The sequence below is a fragment of the Convolutriloba macropyga genome, chromosome 4, assembly GCF_964194025.1.
Source record: "Convolutriloba macropyga chromosome 4, txConMacr16.3, whole genome shotgun sequence".
NCBI classification, from domain to species: domain Eukaryota; kingdom Metazoa; phylum Xenacoelomorpha; order Acoela; family Convolutidae; genus Convolutriloba; species Convolutriloba macropyga.
In genome coordinates, this window is record NC_134471.1 from 82,452,030 (window position 1) to 82,466,108 (window position 14,079).

Here is a 14,079-nt window from a genome sequence, read left to right on the forward strand (position 1 = left end):
AACGACCGCTACCATGAAAGTTGAAAGAAAAAATTACATAATGGAACATCTAAAAACGCGCGTGAGGAACGGCCCATAATTGCCTAGTATTGTTCCTCTGTTCACATATGTAAATTTCTCGGGTACTAAAAAAAATTGATGAAAATCGAAAAACCAAAATCGGAGTGCAAACTACAGTTTAACTAAAAGTCAGTTCAAGTTCTTTTATTTGCTTTGAAAAACTTTTGAAATTTCGCGTCTAAATCTGTTAGTTTCTGTTTGCTCATGGGCAAATTTTTTAGGTTAAAAAGACAGTTTCAGATCGACAGTTAAAAGATATCGTTTCAGATAGTTTTTTGTTTTGCAGTCCTTGGAAAAAAATTTATTTGTCAACACACTGTTAAAGCTTCAACTTGATAGAGACAATACTATAATGTTGAAAAACAATTGAAAAGACTCAAAACACTGGTGGTATATTGTTTTCACTCTTAACAAAATAAATTGCAGCAAATGTTGAACTTTACAGAGTTCGAGAAAAAAATTAATTTGAAACTATGTTCTCACAACAGTCAACACTAAAGGCCTGCTCATTTGAATACGACAGCGATTTCGCTCTTCCATTTTGAACTTTCAGCATTTTTTAGGCCAAGATCCCTCTGCAACTTTTTCTTGCTCTAAATGGTTTCGTATTTACGTGTTTATACTACAGATGATTTTGAAAATTTTAGTTAAGATATATATATATATATATATATATATATATATAATATATATATATATATATATATATATATATATATATATATATATCCTGACAACCAAAAACAAAAAACGGCACCAACAAGAATCACGGAGCCATAGAGCTCATCATTGCCATAAAGCTAATGAGTTTGAAATATAGTGAGAATACACACGGAGATCAAATTCTCCATAGACATGCCTTGAGCAGTCTATATTTTGAAAACGCCGAGAGCTGATCGAGTCTGCGCTGCCTTTTGTACAATCTCTATTTAGCACAATCCAAACTCGTAACCCAGTCAGACATCAGAACCGAGCTGGAATTGAATTCTTTTTCAGGTTTTCATCAAAAATATACAAAATGGTGTTGAGTCATTCCACTCAAAAAAGATCTGTTATTGTGACGAAAACCCATGCATGAGATCCATCAAGGAAAGAATGCAACAGTAATACTGAAGTTATGTTGAAAAATCAAGGAATCACCTTGGTAAGACTATAAGCGGGTTCAAGTTGATGTGGAGCTGTATTTTGCGGGAAATAGAAGCTCACGAACAGTAAATTTCTGCTTAAATCAAAAGCTTACGAGACTCAGTACTACGAAAACGTTCTTCTCAGGTTAAGGTCCCGAGATGATAAGCGGCAATCTGAACGAGTTGTGTGAATCATTGTGGCTAAAAAGCAGAATCAGAAATCTGTCTACCAAGAGCAAGCAGTCTTGTTGGGCGAGGAGAACAAACAGTGAAGCGGTCCTTTCGAACCAGACCTATGTGTTAGTCTTTCAATTTTTTTCTAGAGCGGGGTTGATGACGCAACACAAAGCCTTTTAAAGCGGGTCAACTTGCAACGGAGCTGTCGCTGAGACAAAAAGTTTGACTTGAAGTGGTCGCAGACTTTGATTTGTGTCAACCAGTCCTCCTCAAAGCGACAACCACTTCAGTATGTGTTCCAGCTAATTTTATTATCTGCATAGAATTGAAAACTTCATTTGTTCAACAGGAGACTTCAAATGGTATTATGATTGTCAGTGATAAACAATTGGCTCGGTTGGAATCTGATTGCCTCAAACAGAATACACTGGTTGGCCATCTGCTAACAAGGTCACAGCAGTAGGCACGCAGACGTGGCATCACCCAAAAAAACTAACTGTTCTTTCGTAAATGAATGAAAGCAACCTTCAGGAGCAAGGAGAAAATGAAGCAGACAAAAAAGTCAGTGAGAACGATTTGGAGAAGCTATCAGTACAAACTTGCTTAAAAGGAGGGAAGATGACACATGGAGAAAATCAGAGTTTCTCAAAGTTAAAAATTATACATTTCTTGCTTTCTTGACATTGTTGAAGTAATCTCCATGAAAATCACCTAATGTGAGCTGAATCATTGCTACACATTTTATGATACTACAAGTTTAAAAGTGTACCTAAACATCAAATTTTTGTGATAAATTTCATCTGTCCACCATTAGTGATGATCATTAAGCAACACGAAAATCCTCCCAGTAGATACTAACGGCTTGTTCTCATGATGGGAAAGAGCAAAAATTTGTTCATATATCAGGTTTAATTAACCTATTAATAACCGATTATCAACCTATCTATATCTAGATGGATCTGCAATTTTTTTTCTGTTACGGACTATAAATAACTTTTCATTTTTGTATATTGAGGCTCATTTAATTTCAAAATTTCAAATATGGCATTCTTGTTCCTCTGAGGATTTTTTGCATTCTAAAATATACATCTGACTCTTTTAATCAACAATGTTTCCTAACCACAACGTCTGCAAAAATTATTGGATGATTACATTACATGAAAACTTAACATCAATTTTTAACATGACATCGTAACTTGAATACGTTTTGACTACGTTGCACTTACGGAGCATGATAAAAGATGTTTGGTTGGGTTACATAGTAATTTATTAAGTGCCAAATTACAGTATATTTCCTTTGATCTGTTTTCATCAACTATCTGATTAATGTCTATCGGCTGGCAAAACAAGGACGATTTCTGATGCTTATGTGGATAAGTTGATCTCATTTATGAAAATGAAAGTTTTGTGCATTTCGTGTGGGCTGCTTTTTGTTAGTGAGGCATTGTCAAATTAGCTACTCAAAATGAAAAGAACTAGAATTTGGTTCACAAATTTTCCTATATTACAGGATTTTTAATTATTGGCCATCATTTTTCTTATATTTTTACACTAAGGTGAAGAAAGTATTTTAGGGATTTTGACAGGGATGTTTTTTTTGCCTATGCTGACTGGAGTGTGCTGTTATGCTCGTGACAGCGCAATGTTGTAAAAGCAGTGACAATGGCCGTCTGGTCCCGGTCGGGGGAGTTGCCGTTGTCGTCTTTCTTCTTCAATTCCTTGGGTTTTGTTGTTTCAAAATAGGATCCTTGTTTCAATTTCTTTATTCAATCATTTCTTTTGTTTCGCCACGTGCACCTTTGTTTAGCTTGTTTTCGATGATTATGATTCAAACCTGTCGAAGAAATCAAGTTTACAACATTTAGGCGGCAAAATGTACTTAAGAATTATCACATCGATAACATTCTCGGGGCCTACCTAACCTGCCGGGGGTGTTTTTGGGAAAACATGTGCAAGTTTAACAGCTGGTCGGGTTAAGAAGCTCTAAAGCAGTTTTTACTTCACATGACCTAGCTGTTTTGTCGGGGCCGGTGAATGTCCTTGTCACGCGTCCCAGGGGCCAAATTCCTCTTGGGGTCCATTCTTCCAAAACCCAAACGATGTCATTCACTTCCAACTTGGCATCAGGTTTTAACCACTTCTTCCTTGTGTTCAGAGATGGAATGTACTCTTTTAGAAGTCTTTTCCAGATTGCTTCGAGTCGTTGTCGCACTTGGGACCACGTCTTCGTCTGGATTGTGGGAGTCTCTTTGAAGACGCACGCTGGGACATCGGGTAACGCTCTACCGATCAGAAAGTGGTTGGGTGTCAACGGGTCCTCGTCCTCGATGTCACTTCTAACGTGTGTTAAAGGTCTTGCATTGACAAGACTCTCTGTTTCGATAACAATTGTGAAGAAGACGTCAACTTCGCAGATCCCAGATTCAAGAGAAGAGCTCGTTTTACAATTTGAACGAGCCTCTTCCACACCCCAACGAAATGAGGAGCAGAAGGAGGGTTTAGACGCCATTCGACGGACTCGTTAATTAGTTTCTGTCTAATGAACTCATGGTCAAGTTTGAGGGGTTGTCTTCGTATCGGTTTTCTGGCTCCAAGAAAGTTGCTACCATTGTCACTGAGGAAGAGTCGAGGTTGTCCGCGTCTGGCGATAAATCTTCGGATGGCCGTCATGCAAGTGGTCGTCGTTAAGTCTTCTGTCACTTCCAAGTGCACAGCTCGTGTGACTGGAGAGTTGAAGAGGCAGATATAGGCTTTTTCTTCTTTGTCCCGCTGAATAACAGTAAAGGGGCCAATATAGTCGATTCTAACGTTTGTAAAAACTACAGGAGACTGTTCTTGTGGAAATCTGATGGCGGGTAGATCCGCCATAGGTGGATGAAGTCCTTGGCCTTTGAATAGTCTGCAATCGAAGCACCTTTAGGTGATACTGCGAAGGGCGTCTCGAAGACCAAACACGTAAAAGTTTTGTTGCACATAGTTCTTCACATATTCAGTTCCAAAATGCATTCAGATTTCGTGGCATTTGATTAGAAAGAGCCGGGTAATGAACTCTTTTGCGTTTAGAATAATTGGGTGCTTCATGTTGTAACACAATGTACTCCTTTTGGTTCGCCGCCAACACGCAAAATGTTGCCTTGGAGAAACGGGGAAAGCTGTAGAAGTTTGTCTTTCGTTGGAAGAGATTTCTTCTGGTTCAGTAAGCAGATTGAAGTACCGAAAGAGTTCTGTTGTGACGCTTTGAACAGATGATTTCTCGATTTTTCAATATCCGTACAGTTGAGAGCTCTTTTTTGCTTGGTTTTAATTATGTCCAGGAAACAAAAGACTTGTGCGATTGCTTTGAGTAGCTTGATCCACTTCGAGAATCTCTCGACGTCAATGATTGCTTTTACTGGTTGTTGTATTGTTGTTACGTTTGTTTTCTCCGCGCTGAGTATCTTGTTCCAGCTGTCTTTTTGTTCTAACAAAAACGAGGGTGGAGTTAGCCAAAGTTTTCGCAATTCCTCTGGATCAATACCGCGAGATACGTGATCGGCTGGGTTATTCTTGCCACTGATGTGATACCAGCTATCAGATGATGAGTTTTCTTGAATTTCGCGCACCCTGTTGGACACGTAAACTTTAAGCTTGTCCGAGCTCTTAATCCACGCTAGGGCTGCTGTGCTGTCACACCAAAAGACGGTTTCCTTGAACAAAATATTTTGGTGCGATTTAACGAACCTAGGTAAGCGGGTTCCAAGAACTGCGGCCTGGAGCTCCATTTTAGGAATACTGAGCTGCTTGATTGGAGCAACCTTGGCTTTGCTGATGAGAAACGAGCATGAAACGTCTTTTTCTGAAGAAGTTCTGATATAAGCTACAGCTCCATAAGCTAGTTGCGAGGCGTCGCTGAATATGTGGAGTTCATGTAGTTCAATTGCTGATGATTTGGGATTTATGCAGCGAGGAAGTTCAATAGGTGGTGCAGATTGATATTTGTCAATCCATTTTTGGATCAGAATCCGTTTTTCGAGCGGCAAAGGGTCAACCCACGCTAATCCTTCTTTCCCTACATCCTGTAGAATAATCTTGAGTGTAATTACCAGCGGGGCTATAATGCCTAACGGATCAAAAAGACAGACGATTAGCGACAGCAGTTTCCTGATCGAATAGCTGTTACCGTTGTTGTCAAACTTTGACGGTTTTTGTGGAATAATCTATCAGCTGACTTATTCCAGTGAACTCCAAGCACTCGATGAAAATTTTCGTTGTTTTCTTTGCTGTCGTCAAGATCTTGTATAGCGGATCTTTCGTTTGAGACAAATTTTGTCAAATTGAACCCGCTTTTCGAAAGCGTTATCTTAAGCAGAGCTGTGTTATCTTTAGCCTTTTGAATTGTCTCGAACGAGTGTACAAAATTGTCCATATAAAAACTGTTGTAGACTAAATCTTTAACGGCCTGGTTTGGTGAGAAATCGTTAGCAGTTTTTTGAAGAACAAAAATTGCTGTTGTTGGCGAGCATCGAGCGCCGAAGATTAGGCGGGTGTCTAATAGCGCGTAGCACTCAAAGTGCTCTTTGCGTCCAAATAGTTTGATGGGTATCATTGGCAGTTGATTTCGGATTCTCCTCGGGAAGACAGGTGTATAACTTGGCGATTTCGTTCCGCTATTTATATCTGCGAACGATTCACAAAGAGGCAACTCGTGTTGTGTGATGTTTGTTTTCTGATTAGGGCTATAGTTTTTATCGTGTAGCATTGAATGATGCTTGCGTGAGCAATGTCTACGTAATACTTTTGATGGGCAATCTTTTGCATTGTGATTGGGACTTATACAGTTGTAGCAGAGCAGATTTTTCTTCACCTCCAAATTTTGCTCAGATGGTGACATCTGCAAAACTTTAGAACATTTTCCAATGTAGTGGTCGCCTTGACCTACTGGGCTTTTCTTGCTCTTAGTTTGCTGAGTGTTGGAAGAATTTCTTTCGGAAATTGGGTTGTTGATCGAGGTAGTACTTCCGCTGTTGTTCATAAACTGTGATGTTCCTCCAATATTGTCTCGTCGCACGTTATTGTGATCAATACCGCGAGATACGTGATCGGCTGGGTTATTCTTGCCACTGATGTGATACCAGCTATCAGATGATGAGTTTTCTTGAATTTCGCGCACCCTGTTGGACACGTAAACTTTAAGCTTGTCCGAGCTCTTAATCCACGCTAGGACTGCTGTGCTGTCACACCAAAAGACGGTTTCCTTGAACAAAATATTTTGGTGCGATTTAACGAACCTAGCTAAGCGGGTTCCAAGAACTGCGGCCTGGAGCTCCATTTTAGGAATACTGAGCTGCTTGATCGGAGCCACCTTGGCTTTGCTTATGAGAAACGAGCATGAAACGTCTTTTTCTCAAGAAGTTCTGATATAAGCTACAGCTCCATAAGCTAGTTGCGAGGCGTCGCTGAATATGTGGAGTTCATGTAGTTCATTTGCTGATGATTTGGGATTTATGCAGCGAGGAAGTTCAATAGGTGGTGCAGATTGATATTTGTCAATCCATTTTTGGATCAGAATCCGTTTTTTGAGCGGCAAAGGGTCATCCCACGCTAATCCTTCTTTCCATACATCCTGTAGAATAATCTTGAGTGTAATTACCAGCGGGGCTATAATGCCTAACGGATCAAAAAGACAGGCGATTATCGACAGAAGTTTCCTGATTGAATAGCTGTTACCGTTGTTGTCAAACTTTGATGGTTTTTGTGGAATAATCTATCAGCTGACCTATTCCAGTGAACTCCAAGCACTCGATGAAAATTTTCGTTGTTTTCTTTGCTCTCGTCAAGATCTTGTATAGCGGATCTTTCGTTTGAGACAAATTTTGTCAAATTGAACCCGCCTTTCGAAAGCGTTATCTTAAGCAGAGCTGTGTTATCTTTAGCCTTTTGAATTGTCTCGAACGAGTGTACAAAATCGTCCATATAAAAACTGTTGTAGACTAAATCTTTAACGGCCTGGTTTGGTGAGAAATCGTAAGCAGTTTTTTGAAGAACAAAAATTGTTGTTGGCGAGCATCGAGCGCCGAAGATTAGGCGGTTGTACTGGAACTGTTTTATACTTCGCTCAGTTGGCCACAGAAATCTCACGGAGGGTTGATGTGTTTCTATAATGCCGACCTGCATAAACATGGCTTCAATATCAGCCGTGATAGCAACAGGTTTTTCTCTAAATCGAAGTATGAGCACGACAAGATTGTTTAGTAAGTCGGGTCCTGTGAGAAGATTGCTATTCAGTGAATTTCCTTTGAATTTTGATTCAGCGTTTGAGACACGGCGCACCTTTCCCGGTTTTTTGGGGTTGGTAACAGGATGGTGTGGTAGGTACCAGACGCGATCGGGTGTAGTGTCACTTAAAGTTACTGATTTGACATATCCTTTTTCAAGGTGAGTGTCGAGTGTTTTCTGATACATATCTTTCAAGGCTTTGTCTTTCTTGAGTTTTTTGTCAAGGCTTTGTACTTGAGCTTTTTCTACGGGGTAATTGTTCTCAAGGGTAACTTTTTCTCTCCAGAGGAGACCGATTTCATATCTTTCTCCTGTATGTCTAACTGTGTTGTTAAGTATTTCTGCTGCCCTTTGGTCGTTCTTGGAGAGGGAAATTTCGTCTTCATTTTCCGTTCCAGATGTGTCAATTTTCCAGAAACTGGTCACGGATTCGGTTAAAGGGTCTTCATCATCTTCTGTTGAAAAAGTCATTTCCCTATCAAAAGCCTCAAAACTATCTGACAGAAAGTTTGTTCTTTCTGGTTTGTCTTTGTCAAATTTAATGGGGCCTGTTATGGTCCATCCAAGTAGACTGCGAATGGCAAACGGGGTGTCTTTAGGACCCTGTAAGAACTCTCACTCGAGTATGTACTGTGTTGCATCAATTCCAAGCAGGACTTGGATTTTGTTGTTTTCCAATTGCGGAAAGTTGATGTGTTGTAGGTGTGGGTACCTGCTGCATACCTCGTTTAACTGTGTCACGGGCGCGTCGTTGAAGTGCCAATTTTTTATTGAGTAAACGTAGTTTAGACGGAACAATGGTCGTTGGCTCCGGAAAAACCCGATGTAAAGCTCTACTAGCTTTGCTTCCATAGAAGAGTCGCCAAAAACTGTTGAGACGTTCAGAGTCGTTTCCGGGCTTGTTTGTGGTGCATTCAATTTGGTAATCATCGGATCGAAAGCATATGAGATTGTGCTGCAGCTGTCTAATAGCGCGTAGCACTCAAAGTGCTCGTTGCGTCCAAATAGTTTGATGGGTATCATTGGCAATTGATTTCGGATTCTCCTCGGGAAGACAGGTGTATAACTTGGCCTTTTCGTTTCGCTATTTTTATCTTCGAACGATTCACAAAGGGGCAACTCGTGTTGTGTGATGTTTGTTTTCTGATTAGGGCTATAGTTTTTATCGTGTAGCATTGAATGATGCTTGCGTGAGCAATGTCTACGTAATACTTTTGATGGGCAATCTTTTGTATTGTGATTGGGACTTAGACAGTTGTAGCAGAGCAGATTTTTCTTCACCTCCAAATTTCGCTCAGATGGTGACATCTGCAAAAATTTAGAACATTTTCCAATGTAGTGGTCGCCTTGATCTACTGCGCATTTCTTGCTCTTAGTTTGCTGAGTGTTGGAAGATTTTCTTTCGGAAATTCGGTTGTTGATCGAGGTAGTACTTCCGCTGTTGTTCATAAACTGTGATGTTCCTCCAATATTGTCTCGTCGCACGTTATTGTGACTATAATTGTTGACTGGCTCGCTTCCGTTTCTGAAACTACCTTTTGTGTTCGAGTTTCTGTTGCCATATCTGTTGTTTTTGTTTATGTTTTGATTAAAGAATTTGGATTGATGGTTGTTATTTCCATTGTGGTGGTTATTTTTTGTCTCGCCGATTAAAATTTGTTTGTTTTCCGTTATCATTCGGTTGATTTTGAAGTGATACTGACTCCTGTAGCTGTTCACAAGCTCTAGCGTGTCTATCCATCCAATTTGAGAGGTCTTCTATTCCTGGGAAGGTACTAATGGTATCCACAAGGTGTTCGCTCCACTTCATTTTCAAAGACCATGGTAATTTATCCCGTGCTATCCGAACTAAGTATGTTGACTTCAAATCGGCAAAGAAACCATGGGCGTTGAATGTTTGAACCAGTTTGCGTAGAAAGGACGCATAGCTGATCAAAGTCGCGTGATCATTTGCTTGTGGTCGTTGCCATAGCTCTAGTTCTTTGGTTAAGGCTGATACGACGTGCTGCAGGTTTCCAAAGCGGCGTTCCAGTTCTGACAACGCTTCGTGATAAAAACCTGGGTTGCACAAGTATCCAGATACGGCCTCTTTTGCTGAACCAATGACTAGGGACTGCAGGTAGCTCATTCTTTCAATGTCCGAGATGTCGCGATTATTGTGGATTATTGATGAAAACATACTAGACCACTCATTCTATTTCAGAGGATCTCCGTCAAACTTATTTACGCGAATGTCTGGGAGCTTGACCGAGCGGTGGTTATTTCGAAAAAAGGGCTGGTGTTGATTGAGGTTCTGGTAGTTCTGATATTCTCCTGGATACGCGTAGTAACCATTGAGAGCTTGTTGGGTTGTAGCGTAGTTACCTTGTTGTTCAACGAGGTTTTCGGGATTTCCTCCTGCGTCAGTCGCGTTATAAAAGTGTTCACGACCGAGCGTTGTGTTTTGGTAGTTTTTGGCGAGAACACTTTGTTGATGTGGCACGTCTCCAGGGGCAACATTTTTGCTGCGGTTTGTATCGAAGCTTTTTTTTGTTTCAGCTGGCACACTAAAATTTTTGGTGACAGCTGTTGATCCGTTAGCTTGTGCAATGTAAGTTCGATCTGTTTTCTGATAGCTGTTCTGACTTAGTGGGGAAGTGTTTGTTGGATTCATGTTACCTGTTTCTTCGCTCCCAATGAAATACGGGCGATTGGTTGTTAAAGGGGGAGCCGGCATTTCATTGCTGGATTCGACTTGATTTTTACTAATAGGGTTGGTGTTTGAGATCGCTTGATAGCTGTTGTTGTTAATGTTCACTATTTCATTCTCCGAATTCCTTAGGTTTGTGGATTCTCAGAATTCCAGTGTTTTGTTGATTCGGCAGTCGGCTGTTTGCGTCGCGAACGCATTTTTCTGTTAGTTGAAGACTAGGGCTATTAATTAGAGGAACTGAGGCTTCGTTTGTTGTTTGTGGAATAGCGCTACTTGTAGGTGAATGATCCAAGGAAATGATCATAGTTGGTCTATTGTCAGCATTTTTGCCCAACTGTCTGTTAGGGTCTTCTTGTCTCAATGGAGAATGATTTATCTGTTTTTGATCAGCACGGAAAATTGACTGATAGTATGAGGGCTCAAAATTGGCCTCGTTAGCTTTCCTATAGGCGCCGAATGGATGATATTGACTTGTCGGCGTAGTTATCTGGTGGCTAGAGACTAAAGACTTTTGATTTTCTTTTGAGATAGTATGATCGCCTGATCCTTGAAGCTGAAAAATATCAAAAACTCCGGGTTGATCTAGTTGTGACGTTTTGTCTGGTTCGGTTGGGTTTTGATCCTTGTTCTGCTTTTCCTCATTGGATGATACAACTCTTTGGATGTTTCTATTTCTCAGCTCGTAAAGTACGCTGTTGGTCGAGTTGACAAAATTATTTGACTGGTCTTTAATTTTTTCGTGGTTCTGGGCTGCATCAAAAGTGTTCCCAAACGGAACTTTTTTGTTGTGCTGATTATCATTATTTCTATTCTCCTTTCTACCTTCAGCTTTGGAAGCAGTTGATAGGTGGCTGTGTACTGATGAGCGACTGCTTGCTCTCGACCGAAGCTGTCTCTTCGTGATCTCGTGCTGTTTGACGGTTTGCATAATTTCAATTTTCATCGACGTGAGTTCTTCCGCTTCTTCGAGAGGTTCTACCACTTGAGTGCTTTCAGATTGAGTCATGACGTCAACGAGTACTTCAGCTTGTTCTATCAGCTTTTTGAACTCTTTATATGTTTGTAAGATTATTTCAGGTTCCAGATCATCTGAAATTTGTTTTTTGATCTCTCGAAATAGTAGCTGCGTTGTCTTTAATCGTTGTTTAAAAAGCTTGACGGTGCTACTGATGTTTTGCTTGCCGTTACTCGCTTTTATTTTTCTTGACAAACTTGTCCTCATTTTCTCACACTTGTAATGAGCAGCCATTTGTGTAAATTGGTCCAGTTTGAAGGAGCTTTCAAAATCCACTCTAATGGCTTTTGGTGTCACAAAATACGGTTAGGTGGTCCAAATTTGGTGGCCTTTGGGGTTGATGGAGTGACTATTGGGGGGCTAATTTGACTAATTTGATTGACCTTTGAGGGGCACTTTGGTGACTTTGGGGGGAACTCTGCGTGACCTTGGGGGGCACTTTGTGTGACCTTGGGGGCCAGGTTTGGTCAACTTGGCTGAGCTTGAGGGGCACTTTGGGGACTTTAGGGGCACTTGGTGTGACCTTGGAGTCAGGTGTGGTAAATTTGGGTGACCTTGGGGGGCACTTTGGTGACCTTGGGGAGCACTTCGTGCGACCTTGGCGCCAGGTGTGGTCAACCTGGGTGACCTCGAGAGGCACTTTGGTGACCTTGGGGGCACTTTAGTGACCTTGGGGGGCCCTTTGTGAGAACTTGGAGTCAGGCGTGGTCAACTTGGGTGACCTTGGGAGCACTTTGATGACCTTGGGGGGGGGGGCTCTTTGTGTGACCTTGGTGGGCACTTTGTTGACTTTGGGGGGCACTCTGGGTGACCTTGGGGGGTAGTTAAGTGACCTTTGGAGCCCTTTTGTGTGACCTGGAATCAGCTATGCTCAACTTGGGTGACCTTTGGGGGCACTTTGTTGACTTTGGGGCGCACTCTGGGTGACCTTGGGGGGCACTTTACTGACCTTTGGGGCTCTTTGTGTGACCTTGGCGGGGCCCTTTGTGTGACCTTCGAGTTAGGCGTGGTCAACTTGGGTGACCTTGGGGGCACTTTGGTGACCTTGGGGGGCTCTTTGTGTGACCTTGGTGGGCTCTTTGTGTGACCTTGTTGGGCACTTTGTTGACTCTGGGGGCACTCTGGGTGACCTTGGGAGATACTTAAGTGACCTTTGGAGCCACTTTGTGTGACCTTGGAATCAGGTATGCTCAACTTGGTTGACCTTTGGGGGCACTTTGGTGACCTTGGGGGCTCTTTGCGTGACCTTGGAGGGCACTCTGAGTGACCTTGGGGGCAGCTACCTCGTGGCGGGCACTGCTAGGACGGGTTTGGCACTACTTGATCGTGCTGGCTCTTGTAGGGCACTGCTGGGTCGTGCTGGCTCGTGGCGGGCACTGCTGGGTCGTGCTGGCTCGTGGCGGGCACTGCTGGTTCGAGCTGGCTCGTGGTGGGCACTGCTGGGTCGTGGTGGCTCGTGGCGGGCACTGCTGGGTCGTGCTGGCTCGTGGCGGGCACTGCTGGTTCGAGCTGGCTCGTGGTGGGCAGTGCTGGGTCGTGCTGGCTCGTGGCGGCCACTACTGTGGTCGTGCTGGATCGTGGCGGGCACTGCTGGGTCGTGCTGGCTCGTGGTGGGCGCTACTGAGTCGTGCTGGCTCGTGGCGGGCACTGCTGTGTCGTGCTGGATCGTGGCGGGCACTGCTGGGTCGTGCTGGCTCGTGGCGGGCACTACCGGGGTCGTGCTGGTTCGTGGTGGGCACTGCTGGGTCGTGCTGGCTCGTGGCGGGCACTGCTGGGTCGTGCTGTCTCGTGGCGGGCTCTACTGGGGTCGTGCTGGTCAGTGGCGGGCACTGCTGGGTCGTGCTGGCTCGTGGCGGGCACTGCTGGTTCGTGCTGGATCGTGGCGGGCACTACTGGGGTCGTGCTGGTACGTGGTGGGCACTACTGGGTCGTACTAACTCGTGGCGGGCACTTCTGGGTCGTGCTGGCTCGTGGCGAGCACAACTGGGTCGTGCTGGCTCGTGGTGGGCACTACTGGTTCGTGCTGGCTCGTGGCGGGCACTGCTGGGTCGTGCTGGCGCGTGGTGGGCACTACTGGGTCTTACTCGTTCGTGGCGGGCACTGCTGGGTCGTGCTGGCTCGTGGCGGGCACTGCTGGGTCGTGCTGGCTCGTGGTGGGCACTACTGGGTCGTGGTGGCTCGTGGCGGGCACTGCTGGTTCGTGCTGGCTCGTGGCGGGCACTACTGGGGTCGTGCTGGCACGTGGTGGGCACTACTGGGTCGTGCTAACTCGTGGTGGGCACTTCTGGGTCGTGCTGGCTCGTGGCGGGCACTGCTGGGTCGTGCTGTCTCGTGGCGGGCACTACTGGGTCTTGCTGGTTCGTGACGGGCACTGCTGGGTCGTGCTGGCTCGTGGCGGGCACTGCTGGGTCGTGCTGGCTCGTGGTGGGCACTACTGGGTCGTCCTGGCTCGTGGCGGGCACTGCTGGGTCGTGCGGGCGCGTGGTGGGCACTACTGGGTCTTACTGGTTCGTGGCGGGCACTGCTGGGTCGTGCTGGCTCGTGGCGGGCACTGCTGGCTCGTGCTGGCTCGTGGCGGGCACTGCTGGGTCGTGCTGGCTCGTGGTGGGCACTACTGGGGTCATGCTGGCACGTGGTGGGCACTACTGGGTCGTGCTGGCACGTGGCGGTCAACGCTGGGTCGTGCTGGCTCGTGGCGGGCATTGCTGGGTCGTACTGGCTCGTGGAGGGCACTGCTGGGTCGTGCTGGCTCG

The 14,079-nt window shown here is 44.4% G+C and overlaps 1 protein-coding gene across 1 annotated transcript; it reads right to left on the bottom strand.

The window, feature by feature from the left end:
• Nucleotides 1-3,321: 3,321 nt before the first annotated feature.
• On the bottom strand, nucleotides 3,322-8,090 carry LOC142338190 (uncharacterized). The gene is made up of 5 exons (XM_075387829.1): nucleotides 7,120-8,090; nucleotides 5,573-6,574; nucleotides 4,463-5,252; nucleotides 3,751-4,133; nucleotides 3,322-3,700 (listed from the first exon to the last, which is right to left on the bottom strand). The coding sequence occupies exons 1-5, from the start codon at nucleotides 8,088-8,090 to the stop codon at nucleotides 3,322-3,324; spliced, it is 3,525 nt and encodes a 1,174-aa protein (XP_075243944.1).
• Nucleotides 8,091-14,079: the final 5,989 nt, after the last annotated feature.